This window comes from Etheostoma spectabile, chromosome 6 (genome assembly GCF_008692095.1).
Source record: "Etheostoma spectabile isolate EspeVRDwgs_2016 chromosome 6, UIUC_Espe_1.0, whole genome shotgun sequence".
NCBI lineage: Eukaryota > Metazoa > Chordata > Actinopteri > Perciformes > Percidae > Etheostoma > Etheostoma spectabile.
The window spans coordinates 12,092,254-12,118,229 of NC_045738.1; the positions used below are offsets into that span (position 1 = coordinate 12,092,254).

General features: G+C 42.7%; 2 protein-coding genes across 4 annotated transcripts in view; both read left to right on the forward strand.

The window, feature by feature from the left end:
- The window catches only part of LOC116691225 (ETS domain-containing transcription factor ERF), a 48,347-nt gene extending 46,453 nt beyond the window's left edge, over positions 1-1,894 (forward strand). Inside the window, 1 exon segment of the mRNA XM_074783859.1 lies at positions 362-1,894. Coding sequence (XP_074639960.1) covers positions 362-1,048 — 687 coding nt within the window. The 3' untranslated portion in view covers positions 1,049-1,894.
- An 11,390-nt stretch (positions 1,895-13,284) lies between these two features.
- The window catches only part of cicb (capicua transcriptional repressor b), a 35,053-nt gene continuing 22,361 nt past the window's right edge, over positions 13,285-25,976 (forward strand). For all 3 annotated transcript variants that reach the window (XM_032518586.1, XM_032518587.1, XM_032518588.1), the window contains exons 1-2: positions 13,285-13,551; positions 19,699-23,673. In XM_032518586.1, coding sequence (XP_032374477.1) covers positions 19,836-23,673 — 3,838 coding nt within the window. In that variant the 5' untranslated portion in view covers positions 13,285-13,551; positions 19,699-19,835. The remainder of the gene's footprint in view (positions 13,552-19,698; positions 23,674-25,976) is intronic.

A 25,976-nucleotide genomic window follows, 5' to 3' on the forward strand; every position in this document is an offset into this window, starting at 1 on the left:
CTAGCTGCTAGCAGGGCACGCCCTCATACTCTGCTTCTGACTGGGTAGTAGTCCTTACCTAGGTACTGCGCGTGTTCAACTTCCAACAAAGATGGAATAGAAGTGAGATGTCTCACTTTGTCGCTAAAACAGAGAGCTCAACACACAGGGTGAAAAGAGGAGATGCAGTACAACAAAAATATGGTGTTTTTTGAAAATTAAACCACATAAACCTATTCTTATATAACCTCTAAATACAAGTATGAGCCTGAAAATGTTTTATTTAACCTACATTTACAATAATATATATATACATATTCTTAAACATTGCTAGACTGGAGTGTTCATCTTTGTCTCTGTTCGCATTTTTATGTCTGTCCAGGTGGAGCCCATCTCTGATATCGAGTCAGAAGAAGAGGTGGAGGTGACCGACATTAGTGATGATGACCCAGATCTGAGGGATGAGGAGTTTGAACTCTTTTCCCCTCGACACTCCAGAGCCCCTGACCACCACCGCCAACACCACCAACACCTTGCCAACGGCACAGCCGCGCCCCAACATCACCCCCATCCTGATGAGGACCTGGATGAGGATGTCTTCAAAGCCCCTGCTCCGCCTCCACCTGGCCTGATGCCCTTCTTTACCTCGCAGCACACTCACTCCAGTCCGCTCCATCGCATGCTGCCCACCCTTAAGAGTGAACCAGCCGAAACAGGGGACAGTAACACCCCCCCACCTCAGACGGGCTCAGCGGGAGCTTCACAGACAAAGTGCATCCCCCTCAAGCTGCGCTTCAAGAGGCGCTGGAGCGAAGACCAGCGCATGGAGGCCTCACAGGAGGAGTCAGATGACAAGAAAGTACGGCCAGAGGAGGAGAGGGAAAGAGGGAGGCAAAGTAATGGACGGATGGAGATGGAGGAGGATGGGACAGGCAGTGGAGAAGGGGACAGTCCTCCCCCGTTGGCATACGAGGGCTCTTTAGCCACACCGTTGGCCTCACAGCGTAGGGTGAGCGCTGAGCTACATCGCGCCACTGCACAGCTGTCTCTGGAGAACAAAGACTGCTGATGAGAAGCCCAAACACTACTGCTCCAGTAGTACTGGAGGTGGCACAGGAGTATGTAAATGGTTCCTCTGTGATCCCTCTCCCACACTGACAAACTAGATTCCTGAAACCTCCAGTGAACTTAGAGCGCAGTCCAACATAAACACATAGAAAACCAACATCTCAAAGAAAGCCCGACTCTTTTTCTGTCAGATGCCCCCCCCAATCCTCTGTCTGGATCAGGGCTCTTCTGGAATCCTTTGGGAGGTGGGACTCACTCAGACTCATCCCAGGCAAAGTGACTGTAACAATGCTGAAATCAGCTTGAGGCACCCTCATAAACATGGCTCCTAGTTCACCTCCCACCTGGCCAGTGAAGCTACTGATGCCCTGCCCCAGTAGCACGTTCCTGCCTTCAGGCCCCATCAATAGGATCAACAGCCACTCAGCACTTTCCTTAGGGGACATACACCCGCTTAAAACCCAGCAACACACCTAGGATGAGGATGTGTACACTCCCTTATGTTTCTTTTCCTATAAGCTGACGGGACTTTGATAAGTGCCTGTATCTAAAAAACCCACAGCCCTGGCGTGACATGGAAGAGAGCAAAGAAAGGAGAGGACTGCTACAAGTAATCCATCTTTAACTCATGAAACCCTTGTAAAGTTTGGCAGATACTGAAAAATCACTGGGGGGGGGGGAAAGTGTGTCTCTGAGCATGAATAGTGGGGCTGTTGGGTGTTGTCTAACTGACTCTTAAACCTGGCCCACTCCACTCAGGGAAGCCTATTGCTGTATGTTTATTGGATTCATGCACACAAACACACACAAGCAAAAAAACAACAACCCAGCCAACAGTGAAGGGGACTCACAGTGAAAGCATTGCTTATGGACACTTAACAATGTTCACTGTGACGCAAGACTTAACACACTTTCATATTTACACATCCACAGATTTTGACTCTGGCACACTGTTCTCTCAGCGCTTTTGACTTTTATATGACCTTCTTTCTGTCTCTCTCCTGTCCTGCCCCTCTTTCTCTTGTGGACCACCTGTGGAAAGATCATGACTCCACTCACAGAAATAATTCCAACCCCAGGGAGATGTGAGGAGAGGAAAAAAGAAGAATGAAGAAGTACCTCAGTGTAGAGAAAGGACTGCTGAGGGGACCACAAGGGGAAGGCAGCAGGGGGAGGATTTGAGGGGTTCAAGTAACTGTTAGCTAGCCTTCTCACTTCTCCTAACATGGCTTGTACACTGAAAATAGTTTCCCAGCAGCACAGAATCCTCGTTCACCAGCTGAAGCTCCTCTAACAATCATAGATAGTGTTAAACTAAACCAGCAAAAACACACACACAAACACGCATGCACACGCACGCACGCACACACGCACACACACACACACACACACACACACACACACACACACACACACACACACACATCACTGCCTTTAGTTCTTAAACATGATCCCTGTCACTTTCTGGACCTCCAGCTCTGTAGTGATGTCATCGTCAGGTCCTGGGAGTGTGTGAGATTGCCGGGTCTGTTAACTACATGTGTGTACATACAAACACACACACACACACACATACACATACACACACTGCCTCTCTATGCCTTGTTTTTATAGCATGTACAAAAGTGCAAACTGAGCTCTAATAACACACACATACAGACTATATCTTTATATATTCTTGATGAAATTATTAAGAAAGTCAGATTTTAAGAAGAAAGAAAGCATTTTAATGATATGACTGATTCAGGATTTTTTGTAAGTTGATTATTTTGAATGGTAAGACATGGCATGCCACTCACTGGGTAATATGGTATGGCGATAGGGTGAGCAGAATGAAGAGGGGTGGGGGCCCGGGTTCTTCTTGTAAATTTGTCTTATAGAAAAATAAGCCAGAGAAGAACAGCACAGGCCAGTCTGCCAGAACAAGACCACCTAGAAAAGGAAAAAAACAGGACTCAAACAAACTGCTAATGATTCAGGTGTGTGGTTCACTCTGCTGTTCACTTCATTTGCAGTATCTTGCCCTTTCAGCACGCAACACTCTGCTCTTTCCTGTCTGTACAGTCTCGCGCAGCTCAGTGGGGTTCTCCCCAACACAAGCTGTCCTGGCCCCAGGCCACCTCTACAGGCCCTCTGTGTGTTTGTGTGTGAGTGTGCTCATAGTTAGCTCATGGATTATAAAGAAGTAATCCTTTCTTGTCTTTTAGGCCAGTTAGCATAATGCTTCAAAGTTCACAGCAGCTCTGGATTGGGGCGGAGGGAGCGGGAGTAAAGGGGTTAATCAATACTGTAAGATAGCTTGGCAATGGGAGGTCCCGTCCTTAAAGACCCTCTCCTCAAACTATGCACATCAAATTATTATACTTGTGATTATGTTTTAACATCCTGAAACTTTTCGTCCCTGTGGCAAGTACTTCCAGGCGTCTGATTGGTTAACTGAGCCATGTTGACCAGCGGCCTGTCCCCGCCTAGACCAGCGACAAGACAGATCTATAGCAGCAAACTGTGAGATAGATGGCCTCCAGGCTGTCTGTGTAGCGGAGCTGATTGAATTTCCTCATCAGACCCCTGTGGTCTGGACTGGAGCATGTCACAACAGGCCAACACACACACACACACACACACACACACACACACACACACACACACACACACACACACACACACACACACACAAAGTCCTGTGTCTGTATTTAAACTGACAGCTGCCTTATTACTACTTTTCATATCTCAGCAACAGATGAGACATCAGTCCTTCCTGCTCTGCACTCTCTCTCTTTTTTTCTGTTTAATTTTTCCTCACTCTGTTTCAGGCATGATCTGACTTCCTGCAAATTGCGGCGTGATCTGAGTCAGTCATGATATTGCAGGGTGAAACAATTGATTGTAACGCAGACTCTCTCACATCCTGTTTCAGGCTCTACAGTCAAAGAACGGTAGACAAACAGCACAAAGATTACATTTCTCTATGAAAAGAAAGGTTTCTCAGTTTATTTTTCTGATGTCAATATTGATTATTGTTGTTAATATTGTTCTCATTGGGTTATTTACCTCTCCACTTGGCATTATTATTATTCCATGGCTCTGTTAGCTGTTGCTTTTTATGTTGTGTTACATCACTTTGGATGATGTAGAATCCTCCCAAACCTTCAAACCTTCAAGGCCCCAACCAGAGACCTTTTTCTTGTCTTTAGTTTTTACAAATGTAATATAACTAAAATGTGTAATATTAATTTTGATGCTGACAGAAAAATAACATCAGGACTGAGCGGAAATGGCAGTGGTGGAGGATTATATTTAGGGGCAAAGGGGGAGTGATTTTATCTATTTTGTCATGTATTGTAATTTTTATTTTATAATGTTACCTTTTTCTCTCTTTGCTTCTGTATATTTTTTCATTTGTTTTGGAGGGGTGGGGGCTTGTATCATTTTAAAAGAAGAAAAAAAGATGTGTATTGTTTGACTGTGTATCTTCTCCCTCTTTCAGTCTCTCTTCTTTTGCCTTGTCTCCCTCGAGCAGTTACATAACACTCAGATGGGGAGATGGGAGTTAATACCATGATGTAACATTGAATTTCTCCACTTCTTTCGTGTTTTTTTTTTTTCAAACTTGTAATTAAGCTGTAATCAGGGTTAATTAAAACCGTTTGAAACCCAATATTAATATCAGTGTGTTTGTTTATGTCTGCTCTTCTTTCATTCGTCCATATTAATAAAACCTAATCAGACAATTTTATTTTGTAAACAAAGAGATTAATCCCTTTGACTTTTCTGTCTCGTCAACAGAAATGAAGCCTTTTGGTATAAACATATTACAACATTAGACAGCCTTACTATTGGTTTCCCTTGTTTCACTAAGGAACCTCTTTGCCATGCTAAGCTAATCGACTGCTAGCTTTAGCTTCATATTCATCAAACCGGTAAGAGAGTATCAATCTTTTCTTCTATTTCCAGACAGTGAAAGAGCGTATTTTCGTATGTCAAACTATTTGTTTTGCATGTAAAGTGATTTGTCTTTTACAAATACTTTCTTTCAAATTCAAAGATGTTTTATGTGCCTCAAGGCAAGTTGAGGCAAGCTAGTTTTCTAACATAAAACATGCATTTATAATGTAAGTTACATAAAGAAGCAATCTTAAAATACAAAAATATATTGTGTATAGTAAAAATCTACTTTATAAGGCACAGTTCCCTAGTTCATTCAATTTCATAATTTTTAATTGTAAAAGATTAAGAGCACATAATATATCCTGGCATTCATGTTCCCTGATGATTACATGAATGAAAAATGAACAAACATACACTTATGGCTGCCATGAGTCCGAGGCCTCTGAGGTTATATGTTTAGCACTTTACAGTCTATGGTTTAGCAGTAATAAAGAAAAGCACTTTGTCTGCAGTGCTGCTGCCCACTCACCCACATCATGCTCACAGGCTCACCCATTTACCTTTTAACGTGACGTCATTGCTAGCTCTCACAGGCACATATTGTGTGTAAGAGGAGGAAGATGAGCTGCTGCAGTGAAGAGTTGCTGGCATTGAATGTTACTTGTAGATTTTTAATGTCATGCAATATATAATATATGTATCCAAAACAAGTAACATCCCAACATGCAGCTTCAACCATAGCCTATACACATATAGAGACATGCAAACCAGCAAAAGCAAACAATATCTGAAATTAATAAATACAAATCAACTTGGAAACATTGTTTAGTGGGCATCATATACCACTAAAATGCATTTTTTAAATAATATTTAATACAAACAACAGTTGCTTGTCAATCAAGAAGTTTCATTGATAAAGTAATGTCTTAAGTAGATACGAGGACTGATACGATTATTAAAAATTTAGCAGTCTGAGTTAGTCAAATCAAACTCTTCAATCTTTCAAAATCAGTCTTTTTAATTCAAAGTTTCCTCTTTGTGTTTCCCCATAAGTGTTTCTCGGTAGAGGGATGGTAACTGAAAAGGGGGCATTTTGTGCTAGAAGGACTGCCCCAGTGTGAGCTCACTTCACGCCCTCAATGGAGAGGAAACGTGATTACAGTGACAAATAACCTTTTCAACATTTATATGGAAATGTTTTGTATAGACTTGACTAAATCTGCCACTATACTTTAAAGCAATGGTTGCCAAAAATGTTAGCTCATCAAACTTCTTACAGTTATTAACATGAATATGATGAGTAGAAAATAACTCGGTAGTTCAACTTCTCACAAGTCATATCCATATTCAACCTGTGAGGAGGGGTCACCAGAAGTGGTGTAGTCTAAAGTATTTTAGCGTGTGTACTGTTCTACATAAATATATGGACCAGAATGGACGTATCAAAGTGGGGCGTCTGGGTCTGCTCCCCCAAAGGAATTTTGAGCGCCAAAGACTTAATTTCCGGCATTCTGATACACTTTAATGCACAAATGTAAGATGGAAAGACTTTTATTCAGCCTATTCAAAGGAAAACACAGATGATAATTCAAGATATATAAAAAATATAATGGAAAATATTTGGTTATGTGCCAGTGCACATTTTTAGGTGGGCATATGGAAATCCTGGATCTTTCTTAGTGGGTGTATGCCCCACTTTGATACCTGCGTATTACGCAGTCGACACCACTGGTCACAAGTGTAAAATGTTGGGAATGAGTGCTTTAAAGGATTCTTGGACACAGAAGTTTGTGTGCTCCCAATATGGTGTGTGTGTGTGTGTGTGTGTGTGTGTGTGTGTGTGTGTGTGTGTGTGTGTGTGTGTGTGTGTGTGTGTGTGTGTGTGTGTGTGTGTGTGTGTGTGTGTGTGTGTGAGAGAGAAACATATGACTCACTTAACCAGGTTGTACCTTCTTTGAACTTGAAAAGGGTCATCATATGTGTGTGTAGAGATTCCTGGCCCCATTCTGTTGTCAACCAGGTGATCCATTCACAGCAGAGGAGAGAGAGAAAGACAGAGAGAGGACAGAGAGAGACAGACCACAGGATCCAGTGTGCTCTCTCACCTGTGCCACATCCCTCTCCCGTCGCTTCCTTTGAGCGCCTGCTTTCGCAGAAACCAGCGCAGAACCTGCTCTGTGTTCCACATATAACCACAACCTATGCATTATGCACACGCTGCACAGCAATAAGCCACACATACACACATGGCTGTTGCATCCTCTGTGAGAGTTAGCGTACAGTGACATACAGAGCCATGCTAGTAAGTTCACCACATCCTCTACCCTACAGAGAAAAGCTGCACCGCACAAGAGTGAAGCACTTTCACAGCGACGGCACTTTGTCACACCGAGCACAGGCGAATGTGTGCGCACATTGATGTGGTTTGTTTGAAACTCGGGTACTTGTATTTCCTTTTTTTCTTTCCTTCTCACCAATCTGTCTGTTCGACCTATTTGACCCCAAAAGAAACATATTCTCTCACATGGGGGACTGCAATGTCCCTGACTGACCTGATCTGTTAAAGTAAAATAACACTTCATGAAATAGGCCTAGCTTGGCACTTTTGTTTTGTTACCATCAAAACAAAAATGGTTTATTTTGCACCCTCTGCTTAGTCATTTCCCATTGAATGTCTCCCCCTCTTGTTGGAATACTGCACTGCATATTATACAGCTTTAAAATTGATTTCATGTAGCTACTGTATTTCTTAGTGCTGTTTACTGTGACACGTTTTTCTTTTTGCCAGTGAGTTAATGCCATGCAACAGAAGTTAAAAGCTTCTGCTACTTTAAGTCACTTGTCGCTTAATAAACAATAAGTCTGGGACTGGTAACACCAACTTGCTCTTACTTTGTCCAACCAAATTAGAATCATACAGCAAACAAATCATCCCTCAAAAAAACCGTGGGATTATTATTTCTATTCACCCAGTCAGTGGTCCCCAAAGGTCAGAGCCAGGTAACGAAGGATGGACTAAGGAGACCACAAGATTTGACATTTCCACATTTCCATTTTGTATTGTACATTTACAGTAATGTTTCATTATATAAAAATATGTATATAAAACACAAAATAAAATCATTTAAAAACCCTGTTAAATGTGTAGATTCGTCGTTTTCATTTACAAGACCTTCATATAATTAGGAGCAATAGTATAGAACAACATACTGCTCATATACGGCGAATAACCACATTATGCCAAAGGTTAAAGAACGAAACACAAAAATACTAAAGTGTTGGGGGTGAAGGGGAGGTAAAGAGGTGCCTTGGTTTGGAAAAGATTAGTAACCAGTCATTCTTTATCTTATCTCTAATACAGACAGGAGTCTTTGTGTCCAAGAACGCCTGTCCATGAGAGGCCTGTCTTCAGCTCCGGGACATGACGTCGACCCTGAGGAACAGCTGAGTGGTGTAAAGTTACTGTGAACAAGAATGCGGTGAGAACAAGCGCCTACTGTTCTCCATACTGCAGCTTGTATGGATGCCGGCCTTCTGTGCCACCATTTAAATGATGCTATGTGTGCTCTCTTTGCTTTTCCTATAGTCATTTAGCAGTGACATTGAAGCCGATCAAAAAAAAATATTCTTAGACATTTCAATCTTTTGTGGTGGCATTGCCCCTTAACTCAAACCAATAAAGGTTTAATCTACAGATTTAGTACCAGTGCGTGCTGGCATGATCTCCCCGAAATCCTTAACCTTGCACGGTTTGTGTGCAGCATTTATCAGATAACTCCTAGCTGCCTTCTCCTGTAAGCCACAGGAGCAGACTTGTCCTCTGCTGACACGTGAGACACAAAGAGCCCCTCCATTCCTTGAATACTCTGTAAGTAAAAGCCTTAAGAGCCTTAAAAGCACGTTCAGTGGACAAAACTAAAAGTACAAATCTGTTTAAAGACTACTGTATATGTGTATAAAATACTTTTATAGAATTAGCCTCAGCCTCGAGTAGCCTGTAGACGTTTGAGGGCTAAAAAAACAAATATTCTTAAAAACCTAAATGGACATTTCAAAAGCCGAATCTGACATCCTAATTCATAGAATCCTAAATGTGTTCAAATTAGATCACACATTAGATGACACAATCAGGTAAAATATGTGTTAAATATTAAATCATTATATGAATAAACTAAGGCTGAACTTTAGTACAGCTGAATCTTAATGTCAGCATGCTTCAAGCACAATGACGATGTGAACATACTAATGATAAGCTGTGTAATATTCACTTTATTAGGTTTACATATTAGCGTGCTAATTAGCACTAAAAAAAAGTACAGATGAGGTCCTTCAGGTATTTGGTCATAAATCAAAGTATTGGACAAATTCAAATTGTGGCCTGATGATGGAGATGAAAAGTCAAGTTATTCAATTCATCCTAAGGAGAACATGAATGTGTGTCTTAATTTCACCTAGAGGTTGCAATCCAATCTAGCATTTTACAAAAAATAAATAATAAATCTACCTTACACTGCCTCTGCCGCTAGAAGAAAAGTCAGGAGATCACAAGTCAACCATGCAGACATACTGCTAGCGTGGCTAATATAAATCAGTAATCTCAAAGTGGTGTGTCTTTGCTGACTATTTCAAATCCAAGGCTATTTCTGACAATGCCGTCTCCCTTTAGGTAACCAGAATTCTTAGCGGCAAGGACGAAAACTGGGTGGATATTCATGGTGGTATTAGTTTTATTGGAGCTCACCATCTCCATAACTGCAAAGCTTTCATTTTGAGAACCTTTTAGTCTTCCAGTTTTCTATTTCCATCACTTGGCCAGGGTTTGATGGGTCATGCATGTCTGACTGAGCTGGGTGAGAGGTCAAGGTGAGGGTCAGAGGTTATGCTACTGTGAGCGTCTGCTTTAGGAGACCCAGAGGTGAGAGACATTCCTGAAGTTGTTCTGACTTTGCGTGGAGTTAGGGTTAGTTTATGTTTAGTTTACAGAATGTGGACAGTGGGAAGAAAAAGATAAGACTACTGCTGAGCTTTAGACTAGTTTAGTCAAAATAATCTACTGTTTTGGGCAAAGTATACGTTTATTTTATGTCAAATAACCACCATGTCCACTCTGTCAAGCTAAGGTTATATCATGCTCTTCCTTTTTCTTTTCATCCAGACTCACAATGTTTCTCCACTTCTCCAGTTTTCCTCTGCTGCTGTCTGTACCTGAGGCCGATCTGACAGCAGAGCCCAGCAGGAGAGGAGGGTCTCTGGTGTTTGACTGACAGACCAGTGATGAGCACCCAGAGAGAGGGTGAAGGGTGAAGGTCAGAGGTCAGGTTCCCATGGAGAGGGGGAGAGCAAAGCTGGGGGAAACAGAAAGGGGGACTTGCTAACGAGGTGGGGTGGTTGTTGGGGTTGCATGCAAGGAAAAGAGATGATGAAAACCTGCATTGAAGTGGGGCAATTGGGCCACTGTAACAGCAATCAAAATCAAAATGAACAAAGAATAGAAGGTCATATAAACATAAGCAACTATTTGAACACATACATAGTCTTACAAAATAAGAACATTTGGAAAAATTAAAATAAATTATATTAAATATTGTGAAATTGTAGCCAACAGTGTTCCTGTTCACAATATCAAATTTAGAGGGCAACCCCAGTACAGTACGTACACTAACCTCTGGGTGTGTAGATGTATGCTGTAAAAGCTACACACCTCTTCGCAGGCCTGTATTAAATCCAATTTCTGATGACAGTGCAAGATGAAAAGTTAAGGGCTCGCCAGTTATTATAATTCTCCCTGTGAGGGCATACATGTCCATATCAAAGTTCATTGCAATACATGCACTAGTTAGATATTTTACTCAAAACTTGAATATTTGGACATTGCAAGCTGCCCACAGATAACAAGCAATGAATGTACAATGCAAGCAATGGGGGTGGGCCTTGTTCCTGAGGATCACTTTTATATTCTGCAGTGCAGAACCGTTTTCAATTCTTTATTTATACTTCTGTTGTATAAAAGTCTTCCAAAGGGCCCTCAACAAAAGCAATCTGCACCCCGTCTTGTACAGCACTTATAGTTATTTGTTTGTGTCAACCTGTACCTAAGACTTCAGCTCCTCCATCCATGGATAGTGAAGGGCATCTCTTAACATATCCAGACTAATAACATGGCCCAGGTCGATATACTGGCTATTAGTTCATCACAGACCGACTAGTATCAGCATATGGTATATGTCTGACAACAAGTGCAGAAGATTTGTTTAAGGCAGTTCAGAAAGTGGGTCTCTATTACATAGTTTGTCCACTAGAGAGCACTGACAAGTCAATTTTTAAATTGTCCCGCTCAGTATGTATCCTAGTTACGATTCTTTAATTCATTAATTGAAGCTTATCAATTAAAAGTCATCAAACTTTACGAAAAAAAAAAATTATGTTGTGTGTTTATCTAAAGTCAATCGGCCACTGTATTTTATTACATTTTTAAACTCTCAAATATCAGTATCAATATTGATCTCAAACATTGAGTATGATTTTTACTTTGAAAACCCATCAGGAGCACATTCACCTTGCTGGCTTCTAGCTGCAGATACTGTCTCCCTCCAGAGCTCTTCAAAAGAGCTTTTGGGATAGAGGACGGACATATGACAAGAAAACAATAGAGAGCTATGTAGTAAACACCAAATATATTGAAAGCTTGTTCTGTTTGAAATGTTTTAGTGTAGTAGTTGGTTGCCAACCTTGCTAGCTTGTGACACTATAATAAAAGAGAAGCAATGTTTACTCATGACAATAGACTCATAATTACTAAAAATGTCTAGTGACCCCCGGGATGTTTCCCAGTTTGGAAAATGATTTTAATGAGATCCTGAGTAAAACCTACCTCATCTAACTATTTGTGAACAAATTCTTCACTATTAAAACATTTAAGTTGCAGTGCTTAACAATTACAACTAGATGTCACTCTACATCAACATTTACTCAACATCAAGCCTCTCCATACCTCCTCTCTCGACATAAATGCACAAACACAGTCAAGCACACATACGTGGTAAACATATTCTTACAAAATATACAGCGTCCTTCTGCCAATCAGAACTTTCTTTTGTTTTTAGGTCTTTACATCTCTTCTCTTCCATCATTGAGCTTGAGTGAGAGATCAGCGAGCATGCATCAAATCACACCAGGGGGCGCTGCTCATGAGAGATCACGCATGGCCGTCAGTCTCAGCCTGTCTGGTTTTCTACTACTCACAGAACAGTGGATTATGTAATGTTTACTATTATGGCAATATATCTTTAGCGAGATAGTGTGCTTTCTCTTCTTCTATTCACTATACAGATGATATATGCTATATATCAAAGTTGTCTCACGTGCAGGATGCCTGTCTCACGTACGTGCCATCATCTCAAACATGCACATCTTTCAGTCAGTTCTCAGCACACCGTTTTTTTTCTCCAGCACCACTGCCTGCAAGATACAAACATGGGGTTAGCCGAGTTTACGCCAGACCACGCCCTCTCGGTCCAGCTGGTGGCAACACTCGTGATGACATCACCACCGCGTGCACCCATTGGTCCTGAGACGTTGCACACCTGCCCAATCGTCTGCCGGTGAAGTGACGTCAGCCGAGACCGGTCCCGTTCGCTTTCATTGGAGTGGGCGGGGCAGAGAGATTACCAACGTCAGAGCCAGCGGGATGCTGCACCTTGATTGGCTGAATGCGGTGAAAGTCAGCGTCTGTTGCTGAGAGAAAAGGGAGAGGGAGAGAGGGAGAGCGGTTTGCAAGGGGCATCGATGCGTCGGCTGCGCCACATAAGAGTTGTCCAGCTTGTAAACTAACTTTCAAAACGCGCACTCATGCAAAGTTTTCACCTTGGTCAATGCTTTCGCTCTGTTTGCCTAAATAAGAATACAAATTGATAATTTAAATGCACGTATTGCAACAGTTTGGATACTGGGCCACAGAGTACAGACAACCGCATTGTGGTGCTTTAATCCTGCTGCACCAACTTCTGTGTTGAGAAGCAGAAGGGTTGATGCATTATCACCGTCTGCCCAGGAATGGCACTTGTGCTGTCAATTATGGTAAACATACTCCTTTTCAGAAGGGGAGGGGGCATTTGTGCCTTTTTATTGGTACTCAGTGATTTGGTCCCTCCTCTCGGCCCTCCCTCATGCTGTTCCTATGGTTCCCAAAGCTCTTATTGGATACTGTAAAGTTTGGGACAGGACACCGGTCTGGCTCAGCATCCCCGCCACCATTGGCTGGATACCCCCGTCGGTCAACTGGACTTTGACATCCCGCCACGCCCTCTAGTCTGTAGCACCGGCGCTGATTGGCTACTGTACCTGTCAGCGACCTCTGATTGGTCAGCTTGCCCAGCTGTTAGTGGTTCATTCACCATTTTGTGTCTGTAGTGGAAAAGAAGACCGATACTTTTTATAGCCTTGTTGGAGTTTCTGTGGGGGAAAGACATGTTTTGCGGACGAAAAGTAAAGTGTGAGTGTGGACCGCGCAGTCGTCAAAGCCGACAGCAAAGGGATGTTACCGAACGTTGTGCCAGCCTCCTCATCACAAAATAAGACCACAAATCTTTCTCCGGTGAGGGGGAAAGCTCTCTTTGGGTGAGTTGAAACTAAGTTAGAAGAAGGTAGTGAAGCTCCACTGACACGAATATTAAATGTCCAGGAGCAGCCAGTTAGCACGAGACGGGAATCATCTGCTAACGGTCGCTCGCTCGGTCGGTCGGTCGGTTGGTCCGATACCGTCCGAAGAAATGGAGTGACGAAGAGCCGAGAGAAAGGGGAGGGGTGGGGGATGTAACAGCCTAAAAACTTTCTCAAATGTTTTACCGCAGTCCAACGGACGAACGTGAAACATGTACGCATGTCTCGGATGACATTACAATGTTGTGGTTAATGTTGAGTACTTTTCTTTGACCTTAGCTTTGGAGTTTTGCGTGGAGCAGCGCTAGCGTAGTAAAATCAATCGACCTATATGCAGCATTGCAGCCCAAATGTTTACTGATAAAAACGCAAGCTAATGGTGGCGTTAAAATGGACCTGGGACAAAATAGAAAAACAAGACGGCGCACAACAACCCGTTTCCTTGTGTGCTGGCTGACTGTGTCATTATGTGGGTACTAGTAGTCTGCTACCGTTGCGTACTACGACTACTACAACCACCACTACTACTAACGTTACTGAGCTGCTTACTAGAGCGAAACACCAACAAGGAAAAATTCCTGCTTTTCCCTCAAGTTTTAAACAATCAGTGTCAGCTTACAGAGTCCATTAAGGAAGCTTCTCCGGAGTAATTGCGTGTATGCACTGGGTATTGTGGATATTTGCATGCCAAACATCGTTGTATGAGGAAGAATTGGCCCCGTCTTGTTGGTATAATAAAACGTCACCTGAAACCGGTTGTTTGTGTGTGTTACTGAGCGCCGTACAGAGCGGTCTCAGTGACTGCCTCGAGTCATAACACTGCTTTGACATTGTGTAGCGCCTCTCGTAGTACTCGCAGCGCAAGGAAGCCGGGCTAGCATTCGGTGTTTTCTCGGCTTTTCCCTCGCCGACACTCCACTTTTCTCCACTGCGATATCAGTGTTGACATCTCTGACTGGGCAGTTTTTAACATTTTTGTAATATTTATCTTTGGGTGCATTTTTAGTCACATGAATTTTAATGCTTGTTCTTTTACATTTAGACTTAAAGTGTCCTTATCTGTCCTGCAGATTCATTGCTCAGCTGGGGTGTGCATTCCTCATATCTTCATCATTGCCCTTGTTGAGGCAGAATACATCTCTCATGGTGTAGTGGTCATTGATGTAGCATTGGCAGTTCTGCCATTTGGTACCAAACAGGAACAGTCACCTCTGATCTATGCTACAGCCTCCTGACTAATATGGGCCATAATGCAGAAATTCCAGGCGTCAATGTACCTCTTTTATTGATATAATTTGCACAGTCAAAAATGCCACACACTAAACAGCTGCCAGTATTCGTACTACGTCACAATGGATGTTCTCCATAACAAGCGCAGTCACACACTTGCATGCTCACACACTTCACTGCTTGGCCTCTTACTACACCTTCCTCAAAGTGTCTCCTTTTACTTGTCTCATGTTGCATGTCAAATCCCACCCACTCATGAGTGCATAAACCAATGTCTGTGTGTGTAAGTGTAACAGAAAGCATGTTCTTATTTTGCTGTTTCATGTGTGAGTGTGTTCCCCGGTGACCCAGTTAAGGGCAAAACTGCCCTACCATGCTGGAATGTACGAAGGGCCACGTAGGCTTCACTATCACATACTGTTTTTCTCTGTTGTACCATTGTGCGTTCTTCCCTCGCCGTCCCTGTCCCCGTCACTGCAGCCTTGCATCCATATAGACACCCATAAAATGCTGTTAGGAGAGGGATGAGCTGCAGTGTGCCTGGTAACTACGTATACACACACTGACATATTGTGCAAATGCAGCATTTAACAAAGTAGCCAACCTGAAGACAGCCGCATAAAGTCATATCCTTGTGTAGTATAAGATTCTCAAATGCCCTCAAATCTCTCTCTCACACACACACATATACATACATACACGTACACATAAACACACATCCTGTGCCATATTGCGATAGGGCATAGGCTAAATTCTCTACGAATGACTGGATAAACTGGCATCAAACTGGAGATTTATTATGGTTGTATAGTCTAGTATTAAATACTGAACAACTTCTTCTTCTTGTAGTGTTGACTTTGAGATGTGTGTGTGTGTGTGTGTGTGGCGCATACATGCTCCGTTGTCTAACCTACTAAGAAATTACAATCAAGATGCATGAAAATGTATATTGTTGTTAATCTTCAAATGTTATATCATAAAAGTATTTTTTATTTTTGTTTCTTTTTACAGAAAAGCAAAAACTATACCAGCGAGAGAGACTGTGTGTGTGTGTTTGTGCGTGCGTGTGTGAGTGTGTGTGTGTGTGCGCGCGTGTGTTTATACGGCACAATGAATGTGAGTGTAAGACGATATATAGGTCCGAGGGAGATTTTAACAGTGTACTGTAAATTCCAGGGAGAGCATTTTGTGTGTGTGTGTGTGTGTGTGTGTGTGTGTGTGTGTGTGTGTAGATGTGTTTGCTGTTTAAGGAGTCCAGTCCAACGCTTTTTGAGACGATAGCCGTCGATTATCCGTCTATTCAGGATTTACAGTTGCTTTAGACCAGAGCAGCAAATATCTCAATCTTAACCTGCTCTAATGCTGGAAGGTGCAGACATCTTGAGTCACCTAAATTATGTTCCTCTCTGCTTCGTCTGAACGCAGCCCAGAGGAAAATCCAGATTCTCCAACCACTTTCTCTATATTTTTAGTCCTAATAACCTATGATTTTGACATGGTCTTGGCATCTGGGATTGTTGCTAAATAAACATTAAGAGTGAAAGATCTGAAGTTATTTTCAATTTAGGGGATGTTTGTGGAGCACGCAGTGTTTTGTTTTTCATCTTTTAGGGAAGGATTGGGATTTGAACTGTTCAAATCTGATGCATTTTATTTTTATTTTATTTTATTTAGCTGCACTGAAATTTTAGATGCCTCTTGCATGAATTCACATACTTTCCCCTGTTATTTAGAGTAACATATTTAGTGTGTTTAACAAAATTGGTATTTTGTCTCGAATTTCAAGTTAAATTCTGTGGCTAGGATGAATGCTTGTGATGGATTCTATGGGTGGGAATCACCAGAAGCATTACGGTACTTATGTTGCAATACGATATTATTGCAATTTTAAACATTTGCAGTATTCTGCAATATATTGCAATTTATTACTTTTTTCCAACTTCAAACAAGTTTTCAGTTTCAAATTAAGTCCCCAAAAGGAAACTTTGCCAACATCTGTTTTATCTAAAATGACAAATGTCTCTGTCCATCTCATTTCAATTGTATTGCTGCAAAATGAGACTGTCAAGCCAACCAATATATAATAAAAGATTTATACTTGGCGTCTGTGTATTGATATAGTATTGCCACGGAAAATATTGCAATACTATGCTGTATTGATTTTCCCCACCCCTAATGGATTCACAACTGGGTACACATGGTTGAAGAGTTAAAATCATGTTTGTGATAAATAAATAGTTTTAGACTAAAAAACGCTCCGCACTGTAAATAAATAAAGGTCCAGTTTAAAACGTCGTTGTTATCTACATGTTGTGCAGTCCGGTACCTTCAAAGTTACAGAATGCTAATACACACAAATGCCTGCTACTGGCTCATCAGCCAAAGCCTAGAGCATGAACCATGTTGCACAACACATTTTTCTAAGCTAAGCACAGATCCTCTCGAGTCATTCAGTCATTCAGTCAACCAGTCAACCAGTCAACCAGTCAGTCAGTCAAGTGGCCCTGACTCCTTACCGTCTTTTCCAGGGCAGTACAGCAATTACAGGACCAACACTCCCATTCCAGGCCTCAGCATCTACTCTAATGAAGGAGTACTTGGCCTGGTGCTGGTAGGAAGGAATTTTATGCAGTCCAAATTTTTGTTCTTCTTTCCAGTGCTTTGTCTGAGATAGAAGATTTATACAAAATGTACTCTAACTAGAAAGGGAGCAATAACTTATATTTTTTTGTAATTTTTTGTTTTGTTATCAGCACTAATGTTAAAAAGTATGGCCGATATTTTGGATTTTATATTTCATTATGTTAGTTTTTACACTGGAAAGTTTTCAAAGATCAAACTGCTTTGTACTTACTTCATACAGTATATGTATATATGTTTCATATACACACACACACACACACACACACACACACACACACACACACACACACACATATATACATAATTAGTTTTTTTTCGTACATTCAAATTGAAATAAATGGTGCTCATCGTTTTCAGTTGCAGACTCTTAAAAACTGTTTAGTAGTTGGTAATAGTTAAGAACAGATATGAACAGAGCAGTGCTTTTCAAATGGCTATATCTGCAGGAAGCATCACAGTTACAGTACAGTAGGTAAACTCCTGATGTATAGTCACACATGTGACTTTACAGAATTTACCATGGTAATGATCAATGTCTGTATATTTCATTACTGGGCATTGCCAATCCATTACAAAAATAATAAAAATGAAGGACTGGTAAATTCTAATGGAAATGAAAGCCTCTATGCCTGTTTCTACAGTAAATACTGTATGTAGTAAGAGGGAAAGGTCAAAATGGAAAGCCAGCGATGATTGTGTGAATAACTTGTGTTGTTTATTAGTCATTCAGGACCAGGAAGAGATGCTTTTCTATACTGCAGGAAGTGGAAGTTGTGGTGTTACTGGTTTATGGTTGTGTATTGTTTGTTACAGCGAACAAACTGTTAACAACAAGGTCACCTCATGTATGTGTGATGAACTTTTCCAATGTCTAGGATGTGAACTGTGAGTATGTGTACCGCATGTTCTTGTCTGTATTTTTAGGAATGCGGACATTAGCACATGTGGGTGAGTTGCTGAGCTTAGTCGAGGGCGCCCATATGCACGTGTGTGTGTGTGTGTGTGTGTGTGTGTGTGTGTATTCAGCCTGTAATCTTGCATCAGTGAGTGTGCCTGATCAATTGCAAGCCTTTTAATTTCTCTCATTTGGGCGTATCTTACTATCGCAGATCATTCCAATTGTACTGTCTTTGTGGTGTGTGTGTGTGTGTGTGTGTGTGTGTGTGTGTGGTGTGTGTGTGGTGTGTGTGTGTGTGTGTGTGTGTGTGTGTGTGTGTGTGTGTGTGTGTGTGTGTGTGTGTGTGTGTGTGTGTGTGTGTGTGTGTGTGAGAGAAAGAGACTGACAAAAGACGACTGGAAAAGACTGAGACTAGAGAGAGAGAGAGAGAGAGAGAGAGAGAGAGCCAGCGAGCGAGTGTTTAGAATGACTGTGGAAATTCCCAATGACTACACAAGAACAGCCTATCAGCCGCATACTCCCACCTTTCTCTCTTTCTATCGCTCTTCTCTTTTTCTCTTTCTCTCACTCATGTTGTAGGGTGACCTCACCCAGGCCACTGCCAGCCCTTTTTCTCCCGATGGAAGTCAAAAATTAATGCTGTATTATGATCTGTCGTTGAAGACTCAGAATCGAGTGAAATTAAAAGACATGTAGGCCTCATTAAAGGCACACATTTGGATACTGGAGTACTGTAAGAGACAAATTGAAGCGAGTGACCTTGGATGTTTACGTTTCTTTCTTTTCCTTTTGTTTTTCTATTGTATTTGGCCCAATTTTTAATCATTTTTTCTTATTATTTTAAAAGAGTAAACTATCCCACTATGTGTTATCATACTCAGACAAGGTTAACCATATTAAATCTCATTCTCTCCCCAGGATTACCTGGGAAATAAATCAATAACTAATCTTACCTATCAAAACACACTTTTTTATTAATTATTAAGTATTAGGCTAAATATGGGTCTAAAGAAGAGTACTGATTTTTATAAGAAAAGCAATCATGTCCTTTATTTATTTTAAAGCATATTTTTGGTTTGAAAATGGTGGTTAGCAAATGTTGAAATTAAGATTTTATTTTTGGAGCGTACAAACTGCCACTTATAGACAAGCACACACAGACACTCCAAGCTGACATGGAGGGTAAATGAGTGCATATGTCAGATCTTGAGCCAGTGTGATAGCCAGTGCAATGTAGCACACTACCAGGTATAATGTGATTTTTATTCTCAGCAAAATGTGATTATAAAGATAATAAATGACCACCTATCTTCTGTATCTCTCTTTCTTTCTAGCTTGCAATACAGAAGACAGAAGGACAGGGGCGACAGCCAAGCACATAAAGACAAAAAAAGAGTGCCTTCAAAGTAAAAAGAAAAAAGAAAAAAGAGGAGTGGCACAAAATCTGCACTTTGCGAACAGTGAGGAGGAGATGAGACCGTTAAAGAAACACAGAGGGCGTTCTTCCCCATTAACTAGAGGTAGAGGGGGGCGAAGGAGAGGGGGCTCACAGCCCCTCCAGGAGAAAGACCCCAAAAGAGTCAAGAGGGAGACACTTTTCAAAACCACACAGAATACACCCAACCCTCCCACACACAAACAGACCCTGCCCACAGTCACCAACTCTAACAAAGAACCAATCACAAACAGCAATACCCCCACGATGGAGGAATCTACTGAGCTGAGGAAACCTGTGGAGTCAGTTGAGAAGGAAGGTAAGAAGGCAGAAGAAAAGACAGAAAAGGACAAGATAGTGGGCACAAATGGAAATAGTGCTGTGGCCACTGAATCTGTAGCATTTCCTACCTCTGCTCCAGCGCCACTCTCCACAGCCACGCCCCCTCTGGCCACCAATCACAGCCCCAATTTAGGCTCAGTCTCCAGTAGGAAAACAGCCACCTTTAAGGCTCGTGTACCCAAGAAAAAATACACATATGAGCACTTTGCTAACAACGCAAATGCCCTGACTACCATTCCTACCTCCAGACCTGCACACATGCACAACAGTTACTGCAATATCAACAGCAAAATAAGTGATAGTGTGAATGCGCCCACCAATAATTTCAAGTGTAGTAACAGTATTAGTAATAGCATTAATGTTAGCATCAATTGCAGTCCTAACAGTAACACTACAAAAGCTATTAACACCATGACTAACAGTGGTGCTGGGAGCCATAATACTTTAATCAATTGCAGTAATAGTAGAAGTAATAATTGCTCAGGTAATCAGTCATCAGTCTTAACTGTGGATAGTAGAGATACAGAAGCAAACTGTTTTGTTTCCACGGAGGATAAAGCCCTCAGGACAGCAGATTCCCAGGAAAAAGATTCCCAAGCTGGGGAAAACGAGTCAGAAGGGGCCCCTTACTCAGTGCGCTCTTCATCCACTGATACAGCTAGTGAGCACTCAGCTGACCTAGACGTGATGGAAGCAACCGGACAAAGCCTTCATCAAAAGAACTCCGGCTACCCAGCTACTCTCCCTAACTTGCACCATAAAGAAGCCAGTCTTTCAGAGGGACTAGCCGAAGTTTTGGCTAAAGGCATGAAAAACCAGAGAGTTCTAGCTCGCCAGATAAAGAGGACTATGGAGAGTGGGGTTAGGGCTACAGGGGACAGAGGGGTTAAGGAGATTAACTCATGCCCTTTATTATCTGTGTTCAGACCAGGGGTGGTGCGTAGGGTGAGTGGAGGTACTGTTGAAGTCCAGCTCCAAGGAGAGGAGACTCTTATTAAATACCCTTTCCATGGTGGAACCGTGATGACATTGTCTTCAGGAGCTGAGAGCCCTGTGGAGTTTATTTTGGATGCCCCCCCACCTGGTATGGCACCGGTAGCAGTCAGGACTCGAGTGTGCGTGCCCTTTGGTGGAGAGGAGGGGGGTCCTCTGCTGTACAGAGAGGGGATTATCACTCAGGTGGACCCCCACCCCGGTGTGTCATTTCCTTACCAGGTGCTTCTAAATGAAGACAGAGAGACTCTGGACAATGGAGGGGTGGGGGAAGAGAAAGAAAAAAGGAAAGCTAATGCTCGGACTGTGTGGGTGTCCCGACAAAGTCTGAGGCTTCTCACCCCTCCTTGGGAAGTCCCACATTTGGATGGTGGGAGGGCAAAGGAAAGAGAGCGGGAGAGGGAAAGAGAAGAGAGGGAGCGGATGGAGGAGATGGAGGTAGAGAGGGAAGTGTGCCAGTTGAGTATTGGGATGGGGGTGCTGGGAGGGGGAACAAGGTTAGGCCATAGTTTTTCACATGAAAAGGTTGTAGGTGGACATCCCTATGTAAATGCACATCCACCACCCCATTCCTCCACTGTGACATCTAGTGCAGGCGGCAACACAGTTCATGGCTGCGGCGATAACTCCTCTGACAGAGAGAGACAGAAACAGCCAAACACTCCAGAAGAGGACGTTGAGGTATCTTGTTTTAACATGACCCTCACTGTGGATCCCAAGCCAAATGCTGGGACCTCTCAACAAATAAACATTGTCTCCAGGTCCAGTTGCTACACCCCCTCCTCCCCCCACCTCGCTTTGGTGCGGGGCCTGGGACCCCCCCATTTCTCCACCCTACCTAGTCCTCAGCCACCCCGTTCCCCTGCTTTACTGGTGTCTGAAATGAACAACACCACTCCACACCTACCTCCATCAAAGACCACTCCCACTCAGACCCCTACTCCCACTTCTGGTGGGGGGTCCACCTCTACCTCCTCTCGCTCTAGGACTCCCCTCTCATTGGCTCAGCAGAAATACAAGAAGGGCGATGTGGTGTGCACCCCTAATGGTATCCGTAAGAAGTTCAATGGTAAGCAGTGGCGTAGGCTGTGCTCCAGGGAGGGCTGTATGAAGGAGTCTCAGCGTCGAGGATACTGTTCAAGACACTTGTCCATGAGGACCAAAGAGATGGAGACAGCGGGGGGAGGAGGAGGAGGAGGAGGAGGCAGCAGCTCAGGGACAGTCACCCCTGACCTGCGGGGGAGAGCAAGCAGTGAGTTTGAGTGGGACGACACATCAAGAGAGAGCAGTGAGACAGGTAGCAGAGGAGACTCCAGACCCCGCTTGGTCCTCCCCTCCCTCCTCCCCCATGACTTGTCGTCACGCTTTGACTTCGATGAGTGTGAGGCCGCCACTATGCTTGTGTCATTAGGGAGCTCCCGCTCTGGCACCCCCTCCTTTTCTCCCATCTCTAACCAGTCGCCCTTCTCCCCTGCCCCCTCTCCCTCACCCTCCCCACTCTTTGGCTTTAGGCCGGCAAACTTCTCCCCAATTACCGCATCCCCAGTCCTCCAACACCGGAGGCACAGGCAGCCCAGCGGGACAGGGGGCAGTAAGGTAACCACCCCAGCTGGAGGAGGAGAAAGGGAGAGACACACTTCGGGTATCCAGCCCTCCTTCCACAGCAACCTGATGTTTACAGTCCCCATGAGCCCCAGCAAACGAAAGCCTGACGCGCCTCCTCCACCACCCCTCCCCTCACACCACCATGATTACACACCCAAGACAGAGGTGGAGCAGGGGGACCTTAACAACTCTTTCAGGGTGCTTTCCCCACAAACATCAGTTTCACATTCCCGCACACACACACCAACTTTCTCCCGACCCAGAGGAGTGACCACCCCCTCTTCCAGAAGTTCACCTTCCTCCACTGCTGTCTCCCCTCCTCCTCTGTTGGTGTCTCCAACTCCTCCTTGTCCTCTAACTCCCGATGGAGGGCCTCGTCGTGTGGTCCCTGTATCCCAACAGGCCTCGCGGGACTCCCCTGTCATTGTGAGAAATCCCGAAGTCCCACTGGCAAAATTTACAGAGTGTCCCTTAGGAATAGGAGGAGGTGGAAATGAGGGAGGGACAGATACGTCATCTAAGGACATCGGCCTAACACCCCTCACCCCTCACCCAATTTCTGGCCTTCAGGTTCCCGTCCCCATTAACGCTGCTGCAGCCACAGTACCAAATGGCACTGTTGTCTTGCGGAGCCCAGCCCAAACTCTGGTGCTTGTGTCTCCGACACCCTCCTCCCTGCCCACCACTGACACCCCTGCCACCCCCCTGCAGGCCCTGTCAGTTACCGTCAGCACAACAGTCACAGCTCCCACACCAAGTAGCACTGACAGCTCTGTGGAACAAGAGGAGAACAGAGGGACAGGGTTTGGGGGTGAGGTCCAGCAGCCAGTTCCCTGTCACCCTTCTCCCACTGCTCTGCTGCCCCTGATCCTCCCAGCTGAAAGTCTTCACCCTGTCCCACGAAAGGACATCATCATGGGACGCCCTGGCACAGGTGAGAATTGCTTCATACTAGTGCTGTCATTACTCGGCGTTAACGCAAACCCATTTTAACGCTGTCGAAATTTGTAGTTTTTTTCCCATGCTGTTGTAACAACTAGTAACGATAGAAAAACTACAACACCACACCAGATCTAGCTAGACCGGAAACAAAACACCAGGCACGCCGCACACACTTTTTTGGGCTTGTGAGCTGGCCAAAGAGTAGGGTTATGGCAAGCGTGAGACGCCGAAATGGATTCCAATAAGATTCTGAATGGAAAGTTTACTTTTTAAACATAGCCAAATGTTTCCATTGACAAGACCAAAGTGATCTGTGTGTTTTGTCGTTGTGAACTGAGCTATCATCACAGCACGTCCGGTCTGAAATACCACTTTATGGCCAAGCACACCACTGATGAGAATTCCCCCCCCCCCCTTGTCAAAGTATTTTTTCACCCTTTTATTGATGGCCAGTGTTACATTGTGTGAGAGATTATTTGCACCAAGTCAGAATGTTACGTGTGAAATTGAACACTACACTAGGCTATATGCCAATGTTGTTTTCAATTTTTAAAAAAACATTTGCACAAAGCAAGCTGATCCACTTTTCCAAGTTGATAAGAGTATTAAAATGAGAAAAAATAACGGGACAAAAAGAGATCAAAGGACATATAGAATAGATAAAAATGTGCGATTAATTGCGAGTTAACAATGATATTAATGTGATTAATTGCAATTAAATATTTTAATTGTTTGACAGCACTACTTCATTTATGTGGGTGTATTTTGTGTGCAAAGTCAGTGACTTTGAAGGAACAAGGGGAAACGTTTGGAGGCTACGGAGATTTTAGTTGCAATTAGGAATTTGGGCTGCAGTTAGAAAACAGGAGATATGTGGAATAAGCATATTTAATGCTGTATTCTGTGCACCTTTAGACATATTCCAATCACATTATAAATATGTTTAGTCTCTGTTCCAAAAGAATATAACAAAGCAAAACTCCTGAAATATATAATGTCGATGAGAAAATAATATAGATTAGAATATAACATTAATTAGGGATAATATGTTGAAAAATGTATTATAGGCTATAGTTTCCAAGTGTGAAAAATAATTACACCCAATTCTCAGACAGAATACTTTCCTTTATTATATATTCTTTACACTGTTTTTAAAATATTTAAATTGTTATTCCTAGATGACACCAAATTTTTGTACATACAAATTAAAAATGAAGGAAATTAATTTTTAACAAACCCCAATTTTTGGAACCTAACAGCCTCGTGGGGAATATTTTCTGCAACATTCCCAGTTGTGTGGCATAAAGACTTTTTTTCCGCTGCGTAATTAATTAAGGTTTTAGTTTGTGTTTACAATTGGATTGCCTTTCACAAAGTATATTAAATTCAGTTATAAGAGATGTATCACACCTTTTTAAAGGATACCTTTTATATAACTGTGTGTCAACTACTCATACACACAGTGTCACCTCAGAATGGACTGAGGAGAAGCTCTGTTAACAGGCCTTGAACTAGCAGGTTTGTTGTATAATAGGAGAGATTCTTGTACTCAAAACCTGAGACTCCACAGAACATGTGTAAATGTAGCTTTACGAGTTTCTCTTTTTGTTTTACACACACACACACACACACACACACACACACACACACACACACACACACACACACACACATACACACACACACACACAAGCTTTCATTTTAAAAGGACATTTTCCTGTTAAATACAATGTAAAGGACCTTGTTTTTCTCTAAATTATTTTTTAAAATGTTTTTTTTTTTATTTTTTATTTAAGATAACCTGTTTAATAACACCTACAGTGTATTTTATAGGCTTCGATTCACATTAATATGCCACGACCTGTGTGTGCTGATGCCCAGTGTAAGAAGCTCCAGTTAGCCAACATGCTGTTGTCCCATATGGCTTCCTCTAGTTGTCTGACCACCATCCTCGTGTCTGTTGCTAAAACTAAACTAAATGCTAAACTGGTCTTGTGAGTCCCATGTGAGCCCTGTTACAAGCACCTGTCATTCACCAGGACAGGACTAGTCTTGTTGGAATCACTGCTGATGACAAAAAAAAATATCCCTAAATTCACTCGTCAGCACTTAGTGAGTTAAGAGTAATCCATGCCGTCCATCCCAGTAACTCGGAGAAAGGGAGCTTGGTTTATCTGATGATTTTTGGAAAAAGGACTATTTAACATGGCATATCATATTTAAGAGCCAAACACAGTTATTGCAAAGTAACAATACAGTTGTTGTTTTGGATTTTAAATACAAATGGAAAAGGGA